Below are 23,529 nucleotides of genomic sequence, written 5' to 3'. Positions count from 1 at the left end.
CATTCAACTATAATACATGCATGGCAAAATGCATATAATAAAGTAAAAACTAAATAAAATATTTAATAAAATCTAATGAACAAAAAAATCTGTGTTTTATTATTGGAAAATATTGATTAAATTATTGTTATGCAGCTATCGCGAAGAATATATGTATAAACGTCATCGCACAGCACAAAAAGTTCCACAAATGTTGTTGAGGTAACGGAATTTATAACCGGTTCCGCATATTTGACAGTAGTAAAACGGAAGCTGTCAAACTCTTGAATTATAAAAGAGAAATTGAAAATTAGTGTAACTTGAAGAGTAGCTGAGCTATAAACTTCCTCGATTAGTGCTGTACGGTTTCTATTAGCGAGTGAAAGGTACTATCAACTTTAAACAAATTGTAAAATCAAACTTTCTAAAATATTTAATGCTATTTCCGCCCATTGACATTTAAAGGCGACATTTTTTTGGTTGTTGTCAAAACTTGGCAGCTCTGCCCAATCAGCTGTTTAACAGATCAACAAAACAATTGCATTTCTATTGTAATTATTTACCAGTTAAAGTTACTAAAGAGATAATTATTTTTGTATTTCTACACATTTAATTAATAAATCGGTAACAATGGAAAAATTGGAGGCACTGAAAATATCGTCAATGCGTCCACGTACAAATATACTTGATCGTCCACTGTCTAAAGGTAAAGGCGAGGTGTCACAAAGCATAGTAGCGCTACTTTTCAGTGAAATAGTGCAGTATTGTCAGAGTCAAGTGAGCACAGTGCAGGAGCTACAAAACAGGTGCGTAATACAAGAAATGTGAAAATATTTGCAATTTTATTTATTTATTTTATTTTATTATAACAGATTGCATGCACTTGGCCAAGATGTAGGCACACGGGTTATTGATTTGTATTTTATGCGTGAACGCAATGGCAAACGTGAAACAAAGTTAACACAAATGCTGTTATTTGTAAAAACAACAGTGTGGAAGAATTTATTTGGCAAAGAGGTAGAAAAGCTAGAGCATGCCAATGACGATGAATGCACCTATTATATTATCGAGAAGGAGCCAATGGTCAATACATTTATAAGTGTACCTAAGGATAAGAGTACGCTCAATTGTGCGAATTTTACAGCGGGTATAGTGGAGGCTGTGCTAAAACATTCTGGATTTGTAAGTACTAAAACGCTAAACGCTACTGCACTCTATTTAATGTATTCATATTTTTTTCCTCACAGCCTTGCAAAGTGACGGCTCATTGGCATAAAGGCACAACATACATGGTCAAATTCGAGGATAGTGTTATTGCACGCGATAAACAATTGGAAGATAAATAGATTTGTCTGCACTTTTATTTATAGTTATTGCAACTTTATGTTCAATTTGCATTTTAATTAGACTATGTTTAATCATTAATAAAAACGAATGCACACATTTTCAATTTGGCTATATCTTTGCCACACGCCAATTTTATTATGCACTTTCCTCGAAACGATTTAGATGAATTTGAATTGACGATCCTTATATGCCACTTGACCTGTGCGGTATTTCTGTTCCCGACCATCACGTTCGGCTTTCAGCGCCCAAGCATAGATAGCAATGGGCAACACTACGGCGAACATACCAGCACGGAAGGCTACACCGGTAGGCCTGAAGTGTTCATAGTTGGAGACACGCATCGCTTGGAAACGCGCCAAACCGGCATCGAACTGTAATCAAATGCAGTATGATTGTTTTAATAAATCTATAGCCCATTGATGACATAACAGCGCATTCGACAATATATTTACCAAAGTGCCACCTTCGCCTGTCGCATGTCTGTGTGGGTTTGAGATTTGTTTCAAATATTCGGCACGCAATTTTGTTGTCTGCTCATGTTTGCGACGCAGGAATTCCTTCTCGGTTGAAGATAATTCAGGCATTTTTGCTGGTTGTTTTCGTTTCTATACACACTTTGAAGCGCAACAAATTCACCTAGCAGAATTATTTCAGCTGTCAACCAATTGTCAAAGTGAAATGTCAAATTGTTCAGCTGTTGAAATACTGTTGGCAATACTGTTAAGCAACGTTTTGTAATAGATTAAATACTGTCGAAATTTGAATTTGTGGTTTAGGATGTGTATGTGTGTAGGTATATAATCATTTGTATATTATAATTGAATTTATTTTATTTTATTTATACTGGTGAGAGATCTCGAATTAATTAATACAATTGATTAAAAAAAAGCAGAACACACTAATTGGATATGCTCAGGTATGGTTTGCTTGCACGAATATTATGTTTTAAAGTTCTATTTAATTTACTAATGCGGAGTGAAAGAGGATCATTTGCAGAAAATGAATTCATTGTTAAATTTTTATTGAATTCGTTAAGGATTTGTGGTAAGAATGAGAGTACGTAGTATAAATATCGTAAATAATATTAACATGTTGCAATAAATAAATTTAATATAACACAGTGCGTCCAACAGATTTTTAATAAACTTCAAATCAATATTCAAATATTAAAACTACTCAATAAGCTCCAAAAATAATTTGTACACCTCTTTATCCATACATATTGCCATTTAAACCTCTAAATCTGTACATTTCATTTCACCTGCCTGCCTTGCAAACACTTCAGTGAGCAAATAAATTTACCGCTTAAGTAAATGCACATGCACAGTGGCTGGAGAAAGGACTTCAAAGTCTAAAACAACAAAAAGAATTGTACAAATGCATATCCGCATGCAGCAGCCTCCACCACTATGCGAATATATATATATGTATGTAAGTATGTATGCTGACTTATTTCCCAATAACACGCGTCAACCAACAGCCTTTGTTTTTTTTTTTTGGAAGGGGGTAGTAGCTGCACAATTGCCCGTCACAAGGCACGAGCGCATGTTGCCAGGAAAAGAATACTATGTATGCTCGCTACAAATACGAAAAAGAAAAAGTCAATGCCCAACAATGAGAAACTAACTATCGCGCATGTGCAGCAAAATGTTATGCGCAGATTTGTGATTACTGACGGACCGGCTACTTGTACGTATGTTTGCAAGGATTTTTGTATGTTTGTATATAAACGAAAATATATGCATTTGTTCATTTGTTGTTGTTGATATTGAGTTCGCTGTCGCGACTGTTACATTTTGGTAGGCACCGCGGAGGTGGTGAGCGCACTGCTGAGTTAATGTTGTCACATAAACTACCCTTGACTTAATTTATATTCTCATCTTTAACAGTTTTGCATTTTTGTTTTTGCAGAAAGGTGTCGGATGCGTTGGGAAAACTTTGTATGTAGCGTGTTAAGTGTGATGAGGTGAGTAGGTACGTTAAAGCGAAGTGATATTGGATACAGCCTATGTACATACATATGTATGAATATGGAAATATATTTGTACCTTAAATTTTTTTCAAAAGGTTATAATGTAGAGGATGGTTAGTATTTCTAGTTAAAAAAAACGAACGATTTATTAATAAACATAATTAAATATTCTATCCTTCTAGACTTACTCACAAATTTTAGGCAGTATCGGTACGGCTCATTGATTTTCATTACATTGAATGAACTAGTCAAGTCCTTCCAACAATGATTCGGTTTATCGTTTTGTGTTTTTAATGGATCAAATACTTAAATTTTGGTCTTTCGATGAGGTCTTTGTACTCAAACCCAGTTCCTCGAAAGTTAATGAAGATCTTTAGTAAACTAGTTTTAATGTTGTCAACCAGGTGATTTAAGAAGAGCAATTGTAGAGACATACTTATCTAACAGTGAAACGTTTGAGAATTGGGACTGATGTTTTGGGGTCTCAAGTAGTATTTGTTTTATACTAGAGAAACCATGTGGACGTTATTTTATCGGAATTTTGTGTATACAGCTAACTTAAAAGCGAAGCAATCTTGCAAAATGTTGGAGGTGATCCCAAAGATATGCTAACGGAAATACTATTTTGTAACTGATATCAATAAAAGTTACTAGAGCTAGGTCATAAACTTCATTTTGTTTGTGAAGGAAAAGAGATCTTTTCTGAAATAAAAAGATTTTTTTTTATGTTTTAAAACCAATGAAACCATTTCATAATGGTGATTATATGAATGATAAACATGTTTAGTTAAGCTTACTTAAGTGCATGGTCAGCTACGCTTGGCTACTATTTTATAATGTACTCAAGGACGATTTGTATAAACAGTTATAGAACTTTGTTTATTCAATTTCATTATAATAAATATGTATGATTTCAAATATGCTCTCAAAATATTACAATTATGAAATTTCCATAATATTCCTTTTGCGATTAATCAATAAATATTGTCATAAGGAGCAATAGGCGCAACAACAAATGCAATAAGTACAATGTTTTGCGTTACCACTGCGCATGTCAGGCTGCGCACAACACAAAATATACAGAACAGCAGACTTAAAAACACAAAACCGAACCAGCTACTCAACTAGGCACGAAGTGGCGAGCAAAGCCACTAAGCAATACAACCTACCACCGCCACCCCCCTTTTGCAATGCATGCGCTGCACCAGCTCAAGCAAAACGCACGAAACGAAGTGACATTCAGTTGCAAGTGAGGCGGCGTCGCGTACGGAACTAAAGTGTTGTGGTGAATTAGAAGGCATACGAGTAAAAATACCAAAAATTAAAGAAGGGAGAAAATTAAATAAACGTGCGCGCACATATCGATGTAATATACGGCCTAAAAGGTGTAGCACCAAGGATAGACGCCTGAAAGTGTGCTTAAGTGCTGCTGTGTGAGCCGATTACCATAACAAACACACACACACAGGCAAACGAAAGCGTATAGCCGAAGCGAATCGAGTGAGTGAGCGCAAGCTGCATAAGTGGACGACTGCTGAGCAACGAGCTCAGCTGAAAATTATTTACACCTCCACACATACTCATATGTGCCACATATGTATATAACTGCCACAACTGTTTTGCTGGAGGGAGGTTAGGCTTGCCAAGTGTACTTTAGAGCTTCTGCTGGTCTGGTGGCTTATTGTTGCTGTCTAGGGGTTGCTATGTCCTTCACGGCTTTCCTTGTGAAGGTTTCTTTTTAACTATTTATTTATGTCCGTGTGTGTGCACTCGTTTATCACACGTTGTACGCCACGGAGTTGCGCTGTTGTGCCTTAGTCGCAGTAGCGCTCAACTGTTCACGTTAGAACAATCTTGGTGCGTCACTTTTGCCGACTCGCCTGCGTTTAGTAGGACATAGACAGGTTTACCGTTAGGACGCGCGTCAAACCGGTGTTGTACAGGTGTGGCATATGCATAAATTTAATTTAAGCAACGCGTGTGCAGGCGAGAATAATTGATTTATTACCAATTTGGAGTTTTACACATACGAACATATAAAGAGTTGTACTAATATTGATCTTTCTTGTGATTTGTGTAGTTCTGTTAATAAATATACCGTTATTGAAGTAGTGTAGTGCGTGTGTGTTTTTCCACTAGCATACTTTTAGGCTGTTTTTGGAGTATTTTTCGTATCTTGCATGGGGTTGAGTGTCTGCCGCCACCTAAGTAGCCGGTAGTTGGGCAGGAGGTTGCGCGCATGCAAGCGTATAATTGTTTGTGTGCAGTTATATGTCAGCTTATTGAAAATTGGGCATAATTGGAGTTGAGTGCCTTGATAGTAGCGATGTTCAATGTGTCATTTAGTGGAAAATGTTTTTTCCATACATTTTTGCTTTACAAATTAGATGCAGATCATGCTAGGAGTCATATAATAATGTAATCAGCGCCTATGGGTATGCTACGTTTTTATATTTTATTGGTAATATATAGAAAAAATTGTGAATTTTTATATATTTTCAAAATTTTTATATTCTTAATATACATATATACATATATTCTTAAGCACAGTTTATGAAAAATAAACGCAATAATACAATCATAGGTTTCTCGCGCGCCTATAAGTATGCTTTTAAATACTTAGAAACAGTGATATTAAGACGGTAAATGTCCAACTTCTTAGTATTTAATCTTGAAATCAATGATTCAGTCCCTCAGCTGTCGTCCTCTTGCTTTTTTCATGGTATATATAGTCCGAACAAATAGAACTGGCGTCGAACGAATATCGAATGAGAAGGAAAACAAATCAAAACTATCATAACCAAGGTGTTCTATGTGTTATTGTTAAGAAAAACCTTTTCGAAGTGATTGTCAAAACGAAATGTGTAGGGTATTCACCTATTAAAGTCTTTCTTCTTCTTCTTCATAGAAGTTTCAGAGTTGATAATAAAACATGAGTGAATAATTTTCCACACAATTATTTGTGTTAAAAGATCCATGTCTTGTTCATTGTCGTGGTATCTACTGAATACTGAATATAGTGAGGACTTATGGCATTTCTCTCGCATATATACTAACATATAGAATAAGAACTTACAATAACTTCCATGTAAATACATATTTTTTATTGTCTATGCTAATTCCAGACACTGATCTCCTGCAGCTGAGTTTAGTCCATAAAGAAAATGAGTCAGAAAAGTAGTGCGCGCTTAAAGCTGAAGCGTCGTTCCGGTGAGCAATGGGTGTCCACTAATCGCGTACTCAACAGCATTTCGGGCTCAAAGAAAGCCTGCAGTATCGGACGTAATCCTAACTTTGATACGGACGAAACAAAACTGCTCATCCAACTGTGGGGCGATCCGAAAGTGCAGCGCACACTTATTATAGCGCACAAAAAGCATGCGGTGCTCTGTGATCTCGCCTCAAAGATGCAGCAGTACGGTTACTATCGCTCGCCGGAAGAGATTAGTACACGTGTGAAGAATCTCAAATGTTTCTACAATCGTTTGAAGAAAGAAATCGAATCGGGTTTGGCGTCGGCTGCTGAGCCCACTTGGAAACATTACGCCGAAATGGATGCGATTATGAAGCGACCGATCTTTAGTGTGCGACCGAATGAGGTGCCACCACCTTCGCTTAAATATCAATTGGAGAAGGCGCGTGAAGAGCGTGAGGAGCGGAGACAGAAAATTTTAGAAGAAGGTAAAGAGATGCGAGGGACATTTTTTATGTGAAGAAATTTTTAAATGCTCTTTTCATTTATAGGCGGTACAGTGTCCGAAAGTGATGACGGTCTGGATGAGTTGGTTGCGTTGAGTAACGGTAATGCTTCGAAGAACGACATTGATGATGGCATCATACCAGATGTTGAGGTGGATATTAACGATGAAGCTTTTGCAGCCATTGCGAGTGCAGCGGAGAAAACCGCCAAACCGCTTTCGGCAACCAAACGCCGCAAGATATCGAAGGCCAGCGATGGCAGTTTGGAGTTTGGCAGTGAGTATGGGGAGGAGCACATCGCCGATACCAGAAGCATCGACAGCAATGATCTGGGAGATATGCAAATTAAGGAAGAAAATGACAGCATGGATAGCGAAGAATTCCCGCTGGTCAAAGCAGTAAAGCGTAAATCGACGGATGGTGATAAGTCGAAACTAAATCAGCTACAAAAACAGTGTGCAGAGGCGACCACCACAACGACTAGCACGCTGGTCAAAGAGGAGCCTATCGATGTGGATGCTGACGAAGAGAACGGCGTTATCACAGTTTCAACGCAAAATACGATTATGCCCACACTCATCGAACGTTTGGCCGACACCTCCTCGAGCATAATTATACCAGTCTCAAGCCCACTGACGATTGTTTCAAACGCCGGCAATGCGTCCAAAGTAACAACCACAACCACGTCCAGCGCACAATCGGCACCGCAGGGTAAGATCTCTTTGGTACCAACCAACTTCCTCATGCAACCCAAACCAACAACACCAACCGCCACGACACCCACAGCGCCAGCGCCATTGATGCCACTACATCAGTCGCAAATCCAACTGCTGCCGAATGCATTGAATGCCAGCGGCGCATTGCAGTCAGGACGCATTTTGCTCAGCGGCACCGCGGGTGTAGGCGGCGCACAGGGTACGCCCACCAGTGCTGGCTTTGTGGCCACGGGTCCGGGTGGCATGAAGTTGCTGCTCGTGAATGCTGATCAAGCTGCGGCAGGTGGCGCAAATGCGGCTTTGAGTAAAACTTTGTTGCCGCAAATAAATGCGGCGTTACTCCAACAACAACAACAACAAAAGCAACAGCAGGCGCAACAACAACAGCAATTGCAACAACAGCAGCAGCAGCAACAACAACAGCAGGAGCAACAAGCACAGGCACAACAGCTTCAAAAGGAAAAACAACAAAAACAGCAACAACTACTCAAGAAAGTCGAGGAAGCCAAAGCCAAGGCAGCCAATAAGCGCCAGCAAAAGCAGTTGAACGACAAACAGCGACGCGAGGAATTGCTATCACGCAAGGAAGCCGCCAGCATGCGTATACTGCTGCGTCACATACACAACGCACAAATGGAGAACAATGAAATACAACAACAGCGGCTGGCGCTTGAACGCGAGCGCTTCGACTTCGAGCGTTCCGCAGTCGAACGCTTCTTTGGCGAACTACCCAAACTATTCACACAACAGCAGCAGCAACAACAACAGCAAACACAGGTGTTACAACAGCAACAACAACAAGTGGCGGCCGCAATGCAGGCGCACACACAACAAATGCGCTTAAATCCACCAAAACTGGTCTTCACGACCGCGGTGCCAGGCGGCGCGAGTTTAGCGGGTGTGACTGGCAGTGCTACCATATTGACACCAACCAAATTAACGGCAAATGCTATGCCCAAGCTGGCGCCGGCACCAACTGCGGTCATTACACAAACTCCGTTGACCGTGTCGTTGCCAGCTACTCCGGAGGCAAATACGAATGCGCAAAGCGTTGATGTGCAGCTGGTCACACCGAAAACGGAGCGAGAGGACTGAGTTACGTTTACAGCGCGTTTGGAAAATACTCAATTGCTATAAAAAAATAAAGTGAAAACTTTTGAAAATTATGGGCAAGCACAAACTTAAAAAAAAAACTACCGTTACATAGCAAATATACGCATATGGATGCTTGAAAGCGCTTCAAATAAAATTTGAACACCCTGGCGTCTCTAGTATTAATAATATTGGTATTATTTATAAATAAATGCATAGAAATTATTTGCAAAAATTATATGTATATTTGCACATTATAAATTTGTTTAACAATTGCAATTTCAATACTCTTATAATTACTTATTAGTTAAAAAAATATTAATTTATATATTTTTGCAATAAATTAACAATATAATTACGTCCAAATAAAAATGGTAATGGTATTAGTAATTTATAAATTTGTAAAAAATATGCGAAATTAGCAATAATTATTAGGTAAACTTTCGTATAACTTTATATTTCGTATTGTGCATAAAATCGTAAAGTGCATAAAATTTTAATTTTTAAATATTTTTTTTTTAAGCAGACCGCAAACTATGAAATAAAATGTTATATTTAAAACTATATTTTAGTATTTTTGCTACTAAATTAAAAAAATATCTCTATATTGTATAAATATAATGAAATTTACACGTCTTTTGTTGCCTAACAATTGGAAATTTTGTGCAATTTGTCTACTAATCATTATAAAAGTCAAGTCAACGACTTAATAAATTAATTTTAAGCATATAATTTCACAATATTTATATGCGTAAACTACATTTTTATACCGTTCACATTATTGCTATGTGGTGTTTCAGTTAATTGTCTTCAATTAAATGTTTTTCTTTGTCAAATATTTTAATTTTAATTAATTTAAAAATATTTAATTTCATAAAACTTTAAAATGAAAAAAAAAAACATGTATTTTAGCAATACAAAATAAAACTTGCACTTTCAATGCTAAACAATGCAGCTCATTGGTTTTCAACAATTTGCAGCATTAATAAAATTTGTAAACAATAGCTCCATGCTTCATAATTTTGTCACTAACATTAAACTACTTAACTATATTAGATGCTAATCGACACATTTTTTATACGTATAACATTGTTAGCTTAGTTGTCTTAGCTGAAAATTGGTGTGTGTGCGTTTGGATGCGCTGTAAAGCCTGCTACATTTTACATACGAATGTATGTATGTATGTTGTATCAAAATGTTGTCCTCTTAAAATTGTGCACTTAATTTGTCTATGATTTCCCTAATACACAGTAAATTCTGCTTATTTATCTTGTATTGTAGTAGGTGTTGATCTCACGTTCCATATCACGTATTTCCATAATATCAGTTTTGAGTCGTTGTTTTAATATCTCACGGAAAATCGCCTCACGATCAGCGCTATCACTGATGCCCATTCTCTGCAGTGAATAATCGTTGATGCGCAGTAGAGCGCGGCCGGTAATTTCGTGCTGGAAATGAAATTAATATATTTATTAATAAAGTGCCACACTCATGTACATATAAAATGCGGCTGAACTGCCATAACTCGAACTCTTGAATTGGCAATACATAAAAGTCAAATTTCATACAAATTACTTTCAATAACTTTTTTTATTGACTATGATGATTCAAGTTAGGGAAGTTCAACTGTATATACAAAACACTGTAATAAATCAACTTTTTTTTCTAACTTTGACTTTTACATTTCAAATTTAGTTGGCATTGCTCCACACGTGAAATTAGCTTTATTACGAAAAACGCAAGCGTCAATACAATCACTAGCAGTTTTTATAAAACCAAACACTAAACGGATAATAAAATAATAAAAAAAAAATTAAAACGGAAACATTTAAGTATTGGCAGTACATTTAGTGGCATATACAGAGCAATGGCAGCCAAAGTAGCAAGCGTCTATCAACAGAGCGTTGACTTCAGGTAAGTTCAATATGCTGCATTTCTTTTTTATTGTTAGCAATCTTTAATTCATAATGTATACCTTTGAGAAGAGCTCCAGATATTGTGGATACTCCCCACAGTGTCGCATGTACCACTTCCTTACATCGGTTACCGACCATAGACACACCGACTTGGGTCGTGCGGTCTTCATGCGCGGCCGGCTGCTTTGTGTTGTTTCCTCAACCATTGCACTAATCAGTTTTGTGGTTTACTTTGAATAATTTACTAAATAATGTTTATTTTATTTTTGTATATTGTCGTTATCGATAATTATCCAGCATTTTGCTGTAGTAATTTTATTCTTAACAATGAATTATGGCAAAACTAAAAAAAAGTAATAGGATAAATTTGACAGCTACTTCTGTGGAGGATACCAAAAACAAAACAACAAACCCAGTGTTGTAAAGCTGTTGAAATTCTGAATATGAAATACACAACATTTAACAATTTGTTTGTTGATGTTGATGCCATTAATTTGTTATTATATTGACAAAAGGGTTTCTTAATACTTTGTTGTTGTTATTTTGTGCTAATATTAACATATAAATATTTTTCAAGTATTTTTATTCGCTCATGACGCAGTCCGTAATTCCTCAATTTCTTTTGCTGGGCAGCACTTTGCTATGAAGTTGGCTGCATTTCTGCATGACTGGCGGTTCGTGAACTGTCATTGTTTTGCCACTCAGACCAAAGCGAAAAGCGAAAAAGTGATTTTCATTTAATTCTCAATAAAAAGTCTCCGACAGTTTAGCTCGAAATTTCCATTTAATAAATTGCATAAAACAGTTAATACAAAGCAAATACAAAGTGCACGCATAGAACTACAACTAACATTTGGGAATATTGTAAAATCGTATTTGCAGCAGCAGAAAAATGGCCGGAGCAACGTTGTTTGAACGCGCTCAAGCCCTCACAAGCGTGAATCGGGAAGAGGGTATCACTTTGTTAAATAAAATTGTACGTGAACAGGAGGTAGCCGAAAATGATGAGGAGTTAATTCGTTTGAAGGAGCAGGGCATCCTGCAACTTGGCGAGCTATACAAGCAAGAAGGCAAGGCCAAAGAGTTGGCCGATTTGATCAAGGTGACGCGACCGTTTTTGAGCTTGATAAGCAAAGCAAAGGCTGCCAAAATGGTGCGTACGCTAGTTGATATGTTTTTGGACATGGATGCTGGTACTGGTATAGAGGTGTGTATATAAACCTATATTTAACATTTATTTGTTGAAACTTATTTATATTATCTTTAGGTGCAATTATGTAAAGACTGTATTGAGTGGGCAAAACAAGAGAAGCGCACATTCTTACGTCAGTCATTGGAGGCGCGTCTGATTGCGCTCTTTTTCGATACCGGTTTGTATACAGATGCTTTGGCACTCGGTTCACAATTGCTGCGTGAATTGAAAAAACTGGATGACAAAAATCTATTGGTTGAGGTGCAATTGTTGGAGAGCAAAACTTATCATGCACTTAGCAATCTACCGAAAGCAAGAGCCGCACTCACATCTGCACGCACAACCGCCAATGCGATATACTGTCCGCCAAAGGTGCAGGGTGCGCTCGATTTGCAATCGGGTATTCTACATGCCGCCGATGAACGTGATTTTAAAACAGCTTTCTCCTACTTCTACGAGGCTTTCGAGAGTTTCGACAGTGTTGATAACGCAAAAGCTTTAACCGGTTTAAAGTACATGTTGTTGTGCAAAATTATGTTGGGGCAATCCGAGGATGTCAATCAAATTGTCAGCGGCAAATTGGTGAGCAATAACATATATATAACTTAATGTTTGACTTATTATATTATTTTATACTAATGCTACAGGCAATCACTTACTCGGGTCGTGACATTGACGCCATGAAGGCTGTCGCAGAAGCTTCACATAAACGTTCACTTGCCGATTTCCAAGATGCTTTGAAAGACTATAAAAAGGAGTTGTCCGAAGATGTAATTGTGAAAGCGCATTTGGGCACTTTGTATGACACTATGTTGGAGCAGAATTTGTGCCGCATCATTGAGCCATATTCGAGAGTGCAGGTAAGCTGCTGAGCACAAAAAAATTGTAATATTAATTATTTTAATAATTTTTTCTTTCCTTCAAGGTTTCTCATGTTGCCGAATGCATTAAATTGCCCATGCCACAAGTGGAGAAGAAATTATCGCAAATGATTCTAGATAAAAAATTCAGCGGCATTTTGGATCAGGGCGAAGGTGTACTTATCGTTTTCGAAGAGACACCCGTAGATAAAACCTACGAACGTGTTTTGGAGACCATACATAGCATGGGCAAAGTGGTGGACACACTCTACCAGAAGGCCAAGAAGTTGTCATAGATAAACAAAAAACCATTTCTAAACAATATATAATTATATAAACAAAAAATTTTAACAATTATTTTCTCTTTTTATAAATAATAATTTTTCTGTTAAATTTATATTAAACAATATTGGCCCTGGCAACAGTAATTGCAATCCGTTAATAACAACCGTTGCTTGTATCCGCATTGGTGACCGAATTGAACGTAGCAAAAGCAGCAATTGTGTAGTGTAACGGTAATAGTGCAAATCTCCAAAAAAATACCGTAAACGATTTATATAAAATTTTTGCTAATTTTTTGTATGCAAAGTGTGTGGAAGCAGAACAAAATATATATTTACTTAATAAAAAAATAACGGTTAACTTAAAATGTTTGCGGGTCGTAATTGGCACACATTTATTGTGTATTTGTAGTTGTACTGTTTTAGCCACTAACACAACTATAACAACAACAACAAAATAAAAAAAAATGCAATTATAACAATAACAAAGAGAAAAACTGCAATTATAACAACAACAACAAAGAGAAAAACTGCAATTCACTGCTGTTTATTGGTAAAACGAGAAAGAGTAAAATTTCGAACGATAACTGTTTTTTCTTTAATAAATAAATAAAAAGATAAGGAAAATAATTATTTCAATCGTATAATTCTTTTTTTAGACTAATACTTTTGCTGTGTAAACTTTTTGTTAATTTATTTTTTTTTTTCAACTCTGATGCCGCACTGAAATTATAAAGTTAGTTAAATAATAAAACGACTTCTTAAAAAAAAAATAATTGCAATAAATTTTAATTTAATAAAATAATCGTGCGTATCTTGTTTTAAGTGGAGGAAAATAAGTGAAAAAAAAGTATAGAAGTGTTTTAATGCATTAGAACAGCATCTTTCCAATGTCAGTTCAGATAAGACATCAGTGGTAATTCCAACAACAATCAGTCGTAAGCTCTCAGCACACTCAACTTTTCGCTGCATGAAACGATCAAGCGATCTTGACTCTTAACAGAGAAAAAAAGTACCCGAGATCGGTGTGGGTTTCGGAGCATAGTGCAGGACAGACAAAGAGGATACCTATATGGGACCATTCTGCATGTCTATTCAACTAATAAATCCTTTCCTGGGCACCAGGTCTTTCCTGATGTCGAAGTTGTGACAAGTTGACAAGCATGAATCAATTCTTATCGAAGTCATATAAAGGGAGATCCAAGAAAAGAGCTGTTTCGACGGGGTCGGACCAAAGGGAAAGTGGTGTGGGGTTAATATTCCCCGCATGACGCTAGCAACCTCTTTGCACGCGGCATATATGTATGTGTGTTGGATATGTCGGGGTTCAGTCTGAATAAGTAGCAGTTTAATCTACTACAGTATAATACAGTATGTCGATGTCAATACTTGGCTTATTCATCACTAAATAGTGTTTACATAATCTATAATAATGATAACGGTGCTCCTCCCTACGCTGATACTGATTGCCTCGGGATGAGCCACCGCGGACCAGAATAATCTCGTTACTGCACAGGTGCTGGTTGTTGTCCAGCGTTTGGCGAGCTCGCTCGTAGTCAGTGCGTCCAGTACTCCAGTGCAAGTGGACTACGGACTACCCACTCGTTTCCACATTGCTGGCATTGTTGCTAGTATACTCTCTCTGGCAAGTTGGTCCGCTTTGGCTAGCGATTCCGCGGTGACCGGGTACCCACCCAAGTGAGATTGCAAAGTAGTTTAAAGCTACTGATAAGGATGTTAGACACTCTCTAACTAGCTTAGAGCGTACTGTCATAGAATCCAAGGCCAGTATTGCCCCTCTGCTGTCGGAGTGAATACACACTTTTCTGAAGAAGGTCCTACTTCGGAGCAGTATGTCTACAGCTACATTAATGACATCCACCTCAGGCTGCAATGGTCAGATAACTGGAGTTAATTGACAGTTTCCGATAGAAGACTCCATGAACTGATTTTATCAGAATTCCCTATAATGCGTCGGTGTATTTAAACGATTTTCGATTATATTGCACTTGATACCCCAAAAATTTAAATTCTGCGAATCTAGCTGATAGTTCGCCAGCGATAAGATCTAATCTCCATGTTGTTTTTGTTATATTTCCAAATTAATTTGAGAAATGCTGTCGATTTGGCTGTGTTTGGTCGAATAAAAATCAGGATCCGTTCCAGTTCCGTAGACTCGAATGTCGTGGATCGGTGTGAATGGACCCACCAAATCAGTCAGTTAGTTAATGTAAGCCTTTTGAAGACTTGTAATGTTTAAAAAGTGGTAAGAAAAAGGAATTCCGCACTTGGTTTGAGACTTCAGAGTATATAAAAACCGAAAGGAAGAACTCCAAATAGATCCAACTTACTTAAAGCTTGGAGAAGAACTCAAGGTTAAGTTAGAATAGGTTAAGTTGTATGGCTGTTCTTCAGAGGGAACCACATGTAGATTATGAGAAACAGTCCTTTGTCAAGCCAGGATCACACACCTGATTACGTTAAGACTACAAAGAAAGATGTTCAGGTTTTTGGAATAACCTTAATCCATATGAATCATTATAGCCGTCGGGGGTATTGAGAAAGACAAAAAGACTACTGAGTACTAGTTTAAGACCAAGAATACATCTCACTATTGTTCGTCTTACAGTAAGAGCATAAAAACATAAAAGAGTTGGACAACAGTTCTGCGAAGTGTTTATCATATTACAGAAGACAGCAATAATGATTGATTAAAAAATAATTTCGGGGGTTTTGCGAAATTTCCACATAAAAATCGAAAAAAAATTGTTCCGGAAATATTAATTAAGCCTCATGCTTGTGCTCTGAAAGAAATTGATAACAAATATTACTTAATGAGTAATCTACTAAACACAAGACAAACGAGCGTGTAAATACCCAAGCCAAAAAAAAATCAAAAAACAAAAACAAAGATCAGCATTCTGCAATCTCAAATAGAGAGATCACAAACACAGCTGTTGCTAGCGATTGCTGTGAGCGATGGGATTCCCTGAGCGCCAGCGACGCTGACTTGCGCTGCGCATATAAAAGCCGCTTGCCAACCGTAGCTAGAACACATTCTAACGAAAGCTCAAACAGCAAACAAGCAGCAAGCACAGCTTCAACAAATACAACAACAATATGAAATTCTTTGCAACCATCGCACTCGCTTTGGCGCTTTTCGGCGCATTAGCCACAGCTTATCCACAATCACTGGGTGGCTCGTTGAGCAGCAATCCGAATGGTGGCGCCGATGCCAGACTGGAGCTGGCGAAAGGTATTGGTACCCCGGATCACAATGTGATTGGCAAAGTTTTCGCAGCGGGCAATACAAATGGCGGCCCGGTGGCCACTGGTGGATCCTTGGCTTACAATAAGTGAGTTGATATTTTAGCAAAAGTCAAAATTAGCAATAACTGTGTCTATGCTTATTCTCTGCAGTCATGGCTTTGGCGCTGGTGTCTCAAAGACTCACATTCCCGGCGTACGCGACACTTTCAGTCAGAGCGTCAATGCGAATCTCTTCAACAACGGCGTGCACAGCTTGGATGCCAATGCTTTTGCCTCGCAAAACAAATTGGCTAACGGTTTCAAGTTCGAACGCAACGGCGCCGGTTTAGACTACTCGCACATCAATGGGCATGGCGCCAGTTTGACCCACAGCAATATACCAAACTTCGGTCGGCAATTGGAATTGGCTGGTAAGGCGAACCTGTGGTCATCGCCCGATCGTAATACCCGCCTGGACTTAACTGGCAGCGGTTCGAAGTGGTTGAGTGGACCGTTGAGCGGACAGAAGGACTTCAGCGCCGGCTTGGGTCTGACACATTTGTTTGGTTAAATGTAAAAACAGAGGGGTTCGAAGAGGATGTGGGGGAAGATATATGCTTAATACTTTGTTCGAAGAAATGTTGTTAAGAAATTGAAATTTATGTCGAACGTAGCGTTTAATCTGTATTTCAAATTAAATAATTTATTACAAAATAAAATTGATTTTAAAAAGTAAATAGTACAGATACATATACTTATTTAGTTGATGAAAATATATAGCACATCAGATAATTACAAGTTATTTGGGCTGTCACAGCTTGAATCTTAATTAAAGAAAAAAAGCTTGCAAAAAAAATCAATACCCTTCACCGCTCGGTAGGCTCTTTGGAAGATCTTTGGCTATTTTTCTGCCATGAAGAAATTGAGTAAATTATTTACTGTTAGTTCGAAAATGTTATGAATTTTTTTTTAAGAAACCTGAGCTGAGAACTGGCTTAGTTTTTTGATGATATGTTTTGAAGATCCTCCGACATTGAAACACAGCTATAATATCCACCTTTAATGGACTTGGTGTTAATCCATACTTTATAACTTACATAAGAAACTCTTAGTGTTATGTTCCTTTACAAATTATTTCGTCCGAAGAGAGAGAGAGAAAGAGAGACAATGTTGTACTGCATTGTTAAAGACCCTTGTATTACAGCCCTACTTTGCACTTTGAAGAATACATTTTTGAAATATTATCGCTTAAATATATATAATACAGTAAGACTCGTTCATTGGTAACTTTTCCGAAAAAGGAATTATTACTATATTTACAAATGTTCAAGAGAAATTTTCTTATTATCAGAGTATATATTGATTTATGGAGAGATCCGTAAGTAAGGAGTAACGAACCTCCAAAGGAGTAAACTAAGGATGGATTCTGTACATTCTAGGATACTATAAGCTTAGGAAACACTTAAATATCTTCGGTTTAGTCTCGTCAGGCAGCATCTGCGACATGGAAGTGGAAACTCTCCTTTTTCTGCTACTGCAGTTTGTGTTACTTCGCAGAAATCGTAGTAGTATTTTGGGAACTTCATTTCCAACTGAGGAGCGCATCCACTTCCCAGCATTATATTGGTGTTAATCAGGGTGCTGGGACTGATGGAGTCGCTGTAGGTTGCATGAGAGGGCACAAAAGACCAAAAGTCGTAGTGCTAACCTCAAATCTAGCTATCTAACGAGGAACGAGGGAAGAAAAAATCGCACAATCGCCACGAATAAGACAACGCTGCGGATTTTAATTGTTTAAATAAGGTAAGTGATTAACACAACCTAGTCAACACAATAAGTAGTCCTTATACATTTTACATTCTTACATAATATTTATAAAAAACCAAAGACATTATATTCGATTGTTAAAGATTTTATTAAATAAATATTTTTCCAATAAACAATAAAACACTTTACTTAAAAGAATTTTACGATCAAACGCTTAACCAAACATATGTGTGAGACCCACACCGCCGAAGTAGTCACGCTGTCCACTGAGTGGACCACTTGTCCATTTCGAACCGCTGCCAGTCAAGTCAATGCGAGTATTACGATCCGGTGAAGACCAGAGATTAGCCTTACCGGCCAACTCCAATTGGCTGCCGAAGTTAGGAATGGTACTCTTCGTAAGACTGGCGCCATGACCATTGATGTGCGAGTAGTCCAAACCGGCACCATTGCGATCGAACTTGAAACCATTGGCGAGAGTATTCTGTGACTTGAAGGCATTCGCATCCAAGCTGTGCACGCCGTTGTTGAAGAGATTCGCATTGACGCTTTGGGTAAATGTATCGCGTACACCGGGAGTGTGAGTCTTCGAAATGGCAGCACCCAAACCATTGCTGTAATGAAAGAGCACCATATAAGAATTACATATACTGTAATTTTTCACTCCACTTCATACTCACTTGTTGTAAGCCAACGAACCGCCAGTGGTAACTGGACCGCGATCGGTGTTTCCAGCAGCAAAAGCGCCAGCGATTACATTGTGGTTAGGATCTCCGATTGCCTTGGCGATGTCCAAGCGTGCATCGGCGCCACCACGTGGATTACTCGCCAACGAACCGCCAACACCAACATCACGTGCCACACGCACCAAAATGGGACGTGGTGGACGTGTCGGTGGTGGATAGTAGATCAAAGTCTGTGCACGTGCACGTTGTGGATGAGCTTCTACGTAGGCGCTGAGAGCAACCGTAGCGACTAAGGCGAGCAAAAAGAGCTTCATTGTATCAATTTTTTTGTAAGTTATAGTATTCGCAAATATTAGACTGCTTGTTAGCTGATCACCGCCTGTTGAATGCTGTGAGTTAACTAATGCTTTGCTAAGCGTTGCAGTGTGCATTTATGCAGTCCCGCAGTTTGTATGAAATTCATCTCATTTGGCTTATCTTTTAAATCGCGCGAGTTTTTGTTGTTTGAGAACATCCCCGAAATGCGGAAACTGTGCGTAGCATTGTGTTGGAATGAGCGCTCTGGCAGCTGTTTTGACTCTCAAATAAATTGTTTTTCTTTTTCATGAGTTTGAGCTTGCTGTCTTATCAGTTGCAATTTGACGGGGCTTCCTAGGCAAATATGTATCTGTATGTGAATATCTTCCAGTATTCGCAATTAGGGATTTACTTTTCATATCTCTTAGCTTAAAAGCTAAAGGAAATACATACATACATATACCACAGAACGTTCTTAAAGTCCCCGTTTGAAAGCGATAAGGCAATAAGAATGAATAGCGATAATAATGAAACGAAAGAAATGATAATGAAAGAAGCGCTTTAACGTCACATTTTTAATTTTTTTATAAGGTTCCCTATTTAGTACCATCAATGAAATTAATGAAATCAAAGTTGTTTGACACAATTCTAACCTCAAAATTTTTCAAATGATGCTAAGCGCGAGATTGTTACTTTGATTTCGTTTTAAAATTTGGAAAAATATTATTGGAAAGAATAACAACTATTTGATCTCTTTAACTTCCGTAATGTCTGTTTCAAATCTATTTCCGCTCAGATCAGTTTCAAATCAGAGTATGTCATATTGATCTCGCCCGAAAAGTAATCTTCTAAGAAGACCGATGGTTATGTTATTAGATAGATTTGAGCTTAAAGTAATGCAGTATTGTTGAAGCAACCCCGATTTAAAGTAGATTTTTAAATAGATAGGTCGATATATAGAACACAGTACAGTTTAAGTTCTGTCGAATTATGTTCAAGCTGTCTCCCATTAAACGGATGTGAGGAGATACAGTAGGATTAATTTCTAAGGCCCGAGTTGCTTCTACGAATTTCCTTTCAAGCACTTACATAGTATGTCCGAGTGCTTAACCCTATGGAAGGAAACGATGTTCTGTAACTATTCCTTTATATATCACAAGAAAATTTTGAAACTTCTTGATCTCATCAAATAAGTTCCTATGCAGTCGAAACTATCTGATCAGTTTTTTTACGGTTATTAACTTTTTATGGACTGTCTTGACTGTAGATAGGTAGGTTTAAAACTATGAAGAAAAATATTCGGTTTTATTGATATCAGAGAGTTGGTGATCTGTAAGTTAAGACTTTTGCTAGAGGTCACTATATCTTACTCCATTAAAATATTAGGTCTACAACTTTGCTTCCGTCGTTTTCCAATAGATGTCTCTAGGGTCAAGCACTGGTCGATTAAATCATTTTATATCGATCTTGGACATTTGTGTCAACAATAACCCAACAAAATATTTGTAGAGATCTGTTTGCATCCCAAACATAGTTGGGACCTAATACGTTAAAAAATTTAAATTCTCAGAAAGAACCGGGACACTGAACCTAAAAATTAAGCTTATCTACGGCCATAAAAAAATATAGTCTTAATATTTTTATCAATAATTTTATAATAACTTTTTTTTTTCAAATAAATTTTATTATTTTCCATCTTAAGTAGGATGCGGACCCATGTACATATTTGTTGACAATATCAATATTTTGTGTTTTGCACGTTGGGTCAATCAACGAAAAATTCTTCACATAAGGGGATTTTTCGCTGACACAGCTGCTACCAAACTTAATATATAGCAATATATGTATATACGTATGTACTTAAATATATGCATGTAGCTATAAAAATATGCATGCTTTAGAGTAAATCCCAAGACCTTTCAACTGATAAGGAGGACAGTTGTTTTTCGTGGAAGACATAAAACATTGCAACACACATACATACGAATACAAACGCTGAAGCGAGTCTCAATAAATGAGAGCATTGTGAATGCCCACCAAAGAATCCCCGCTGCTGTGGAACTAAATGTGCTTTGAGAAAGAGCAAGTGTAGTTCTTCACCTATGCTTCAGATTTGGTATAAAAACCAGTTTGAGCGCCACAAAAATCAACAGTCAACTAGACACAGCTCCAGCGTGCAACATACTGCTACAAATTTCTCATAATTAATTTTATATTTGACAAAAATGAAGCTCTTTTTGCTCGCCTTAGTCGCTACGATCGCATTCAGCGCCTGCGTAGAGGCACATCCACAACGCCCACGTGCACAAACTTTGGTCTACTATCCACCACCGACACGCCCACCACGTCCCATTTTGGTGCGTGTGGCACGTGATGTCGGTGTTGGCGGCTCATTGGCCAGTAATCCACGTGGTGGCGCCGATGCACGCTTGGACATCGCCAAGGCAATCGGAGATCCTAACCACAATGTAATCGCTGGCGCTTTTGCTGCTGGAAACACCGATCGCGGTCCAGTTACCACTGGCGGTTCGTTGGCTTACAATAAGTGAGTATAAAATTGTAGAGAGAAGTACCGAGTGAAGAATACAATGAATTTATTCCTTTAATTGCAGCAACGGTTTTGGCGCCGCAATCTCGAAAACTCAAACCCCCGGTGTGCGCGATACACTCACCCAAAGCGTCAATGCGAATCTCTTCAACAATGGCGTACACAGCTTGGATGCGAATGCCTTCAAGTCACAAAATACTCTCGCCAATGGTTTCAAGTTCGATCGCAATGGTGCCGGTTTGGACTACTCGCACATCAATGGTCATGGCGCCAGTCTTACGAAGAGCACTATTCCTAACTTCGGCAGCCAATTGGAGTTGGCCGGTAAGGCTAATCTCTGGTCTTCACCGGATCGTAATACCCGCATTGATTTGACTGGCAGCGGTTCGAAATGGACAAGTGGTCCACTCAGTGGACAGCGTGACTACTTCGGCGGTGTGGGTCTCACACATATGTTTGGTTAAGCGTTGGAGTGCGTAATAGAGAGAGAGAACGGCAGATATAAGTTCCTGTTGTATTTTAAAAATATTGGAAATTGCTTTGTAAGAAATATGTGAGAAATCTTATTTATTGTTGGTTAAATTAAATAAAATTGGAATTAAAAAATAAAAGTACATTTTGTTGAAAAAAAATCCTAGATTCTAAAAGTTGGAATGTAAATAACCGATATAATGCTTTGACGATAATGGAAACAAGTTTCATTAAACTATTGATCTGTTTCGTTCAGACATTGAGGATTCAGATTCTGTCTTGTCAAAGATCCAGTTCACATTTTTCTACAAAGTCTGGCGGTATTAAATTAGGTGAGGTTTGGACTATGGAAATCTATTCATATAAATATATAAAAGTTAAGGGTTGCTTAACTTTGCAATAGGTAAATTAGAAATATTAAAAGCTATGAACTTCGATTCTGGGATGGAAGCTAGAACAATATATATTGGTGAAGAATCATCTAGAATCAGAGGTTTGTCAAACTGTCTCGCTTAGGATATTTAAGGATATACTTCGTGTGAAGGAGGGTCGGACTAGGATAGTATATAAAGTGTTCAAATCATAGACTATAGTCAAGTTCGAAATGGGAGAGAGTTTTATATGCATTAGGGCTAAGAATCAGATATTAATTTTTTCCAAATCGAGAATCAGTAAATTATAATTATTCTATGCATTGAAATTTAAAATACATTTTGAGAGTCGTGTAAGGATATGCGGGATCTTCCATTTTGAATGAATGGTTTTTTGAAAAAAAAATTGAAATATGCAAAATTTTCAAAAACTTATGTTTCGAGTTAGAACTGCAACAATTTCAATAAAATCAATAATATTATACATGAAGTGACTATTTATTAATTGACATGGTTACATATATACAGAATTATAAAATACAAATTTCATTATAGTGACAGCGGATCCTCCTCAAAGCCCCCGACTTCATCATTGGCTAGCTTCACATGCTCCTGCACCGCATCGCACAGTTGGGCAATCTCTTCTTGGGTTAAATCGTCATTTCCCTCATTGTATTTATCGTTTGCTGTATCGAACACAGCATTGATCTTTAAATTATCATCGCCAAAAATACCCTGGGGGTCTGCTATTTCACAAGTGATCCCAGTTGGTTCTCCAACATCACGTGGTCTACGGCGTATGGGAATTATACGTATGACGCGAATGCGAACTACACGACGACGAGGCGGTGCTGCATCGGCTGCTAACAAACTGCACAGCAGTACAGCGGCAATTGTAATCAAAGCGAGTTTCATACTTTTCTTCGTAAAATATTGCGATTATTTTTTTTAAATTATAATAACGACCTCTTCGCGGTTTGCAGGCTTTCGTGTATACCCGTTCACTTGCCAAAGTGGTTTATCGCTGTATGCAATTAAATGGCAATAAATAAGAATAACCTTCCGGCCTCTCTGTTATCTCCTCTA

The 23,529-nt window shown here is 37.8% G+C and overlaps 8 protein-coding genes across 17 annotated transcripts; 5 read left to right on the top strand and 3 right to left on the bottom strand.

The window, feature by feature from the left end:
• The first annotated feature begins 480 nt into the window (after window positions 1-480).
• LOC105210247 (trafficking protein particle complex subunit 5) lies at window positions 481-1,429 on the top strand. The gene is made up of 3 exons (XM_011181068.3): window positions 481-785; window positions 852-1,161; window positions 1,227-1,429. The coding sequence occupies exons 1-3, from the start codon at window positions 610-612 to the stop codon at window positions 1,323-1,325; spliced, it is 585 nt and encodes a 194-aa protein (XP_011179370.1). The 5' UTR covers window positions 481-609; the 3' UTR covers window positions 1,326-1,429.
• LOC105210248 (uncharacterized) lies at window positions 1,323-2,009 on the bottom strand. Its single transcript, XM_011181069.3, has 2 exons — window positions 1,779-2,009; window positions 1,323-1,697 (listed from the first exon to the last, which is right to left on the bottom strand). Exons 1-2 carry the CDS (start codon window positions 1,908-1,910, stop codon window positions 1,485-1,487), a joined length of 345 nt encoding a protein of 114 aa, XP_011179371.1. The 5' UTR covers window positions 1,911-2,009; the 3' UTR covers window positions 1,323-1,484.
• Window positions 2,010-2,083: 74 nt separating this feature from the next.
• Window positions 2,084-9,252, top strand: LOC105210250 (myb-like protein Q). 10 transcript variants are annotated; one of them, XM_029039044.2, is made up of 6 exons: window positions 2,084-2,242; window positions 2,612-2,757; window positions 2,830-3,015; window positions 3,238-3,292; window positions 6,424-6,979; window positions 7,043-9,252. In XM_029039044.2, exons 5-6 carry the CDS (start codon window positions 6,463-6,465, stop codon window positions 8,806-8,808), a joined length of 2,283 nt encoding a protein of 760 aa, XP_028894877.2. In that variant the 5' UTR covers window positions 2,084-2,242; window positions 2,612-2,757; window positions 2,830-3,015; window positions 3,238-3,292; window positions 6,424-6,462; the 3' UTR covers window positions 8,809-9,252. The 10 variants fall into 10 exon arrangements, 9 of the variants coding, with proteins under 9 accessions (XP_028894877.2, XP_054090282.1, XP_054090283.1 ...); XM_054234307.1 differs by having other exon boundaries at window positions 2,830-3,019; XM_029039045.2 differs by having other exon boundaries at window positions 2,232-2,370.
• Window positions 9,253-9,748: 496 nt separating this feature from the next.
• On the bottom strand, window positions 9,749-11,113 carry LOC105210251 (protein aveugle). Its single transcript, XM_011181071.3, has 2 exons — window positions 10,781-11,113; window positions 9,749-10,253 (listed from the first exon to the last, which is right to left on the bottom strand). Exons 1-2 carry the CDS (start codon window positions 10,925-10,927, stop codon window positions 10,071-10,073), a joined length of 330 nt encoding a protein of 109 aa, XP_011179373.2. The 5' UTR covers window positions 10,928-11,113; the 3' UTR covers window positions 9,749-10,070.
• Window positions 10,513-13,684, top strand: LOC105210252 (26S proteasome non-ATPase regulatory subunit 11). Its single transcript, XM_011181072.3, has 5 exons — window positions 10,513-10,719; window positions 11,604-11,928; window positions 11,989-12,495; window positions 12,561-12,773; window positions 12,839-13,684. The coding sequence occupies exons 1-5, from the start codon at window positions 10,673-10,675 to the stop codon at window positions 13,067-13,069; spliced, it is 1,323 nt and encodes a 440-aa protein (XP_011179374.2). The 5' UTR covers window positions 10,513-10,672; the 3' UTR covers window positions 13,070-13,684.
• Window positions 13,685-16,095: 2,411 nt separating this feature from the next.
• On the top strand, window positions 16,096-17,040 carry LOC105210245 (attacin-B). The gene is made up of 2 exons (XM_011181066.3): window positions 16,096-16,410; window positions 16,475-17,040. The coding sequence occupies exons 1-2, from the start codon at window positions 16,175-16,177 to the stop codon at window positions 16,872-16,874; spliced, it is 636 nt and encodes a 211-aa protein (XP_011179368.2). The 5' UTR covers window positions 16,096-16,174; the 3' UTR covers window positions 16,875-17,040.
• Window positions 17,041-18,194: 1,154 nt separating this feature from the next.
• On the bottom strand, window positions 18,195-19,182 carry LOC105210243 (attacin-B). The gene is made up of 2 exons (XM_011181064.3): window positions 18,751-19,182; window positions 18,195-18,684 (listed from the first exon to the last, which is right to left on the bottom strand). Exons 1-2 carry the CDS (start codon window positions 19,068-19,070, stop codon window positions 18,285-18,287), a joined length of 720 nt encoding a protein of 239 aa, XP_011179366.1. The 5' UTR covers window positions 19,071-19,182; the 3' UTR covers window positions 18,195-18,284.
• Window positions 19,183-21,188: 2,006 nt separating this feature from the next.
• Window positions 21,189-22,207, top strand: LOC105210244 (attacin-B-like). Its single transcript, XM_011181065.3, has 2 exons — window positions 21,189-21,598; window positions 21,666-22,207. The coding sequence occupies exons 1-2, from the start codon at window positions 21,279-21,281 to the stop codon at window positions 22,063-22,065; spliced, it is 720 nt and encodes a 239-aa protein (XP_011179367.2). The 5' UTR covers window positions 21,189-21,278; the 3' UTR covers window positions 22,066-22,207.
• Window positions 22,208-23,529: the final 1,322 nt, after the last annotated feature.

Source organism: Zeugodacus cucurbitae, chromosome 6 (genome assembly GCF_028554725.1).
Source record: "Zeugodacus cucurbitae isolate PBARC_wt_2022May chromosome 6, idZeuCucr1.2, whole genome shotgun sequence".
Taxonomy (NCBI): Eukaryota; Metazoa; Arthropoda; class Insecta; order Diptera; family Tephritidae; genus Zeugodacus; species Zeugodacus cucurbitae.
Note: the sequence above shows the minus strand (reverse complement) of the source record. Positions and strands in the feature narration are given on the sequence as shown.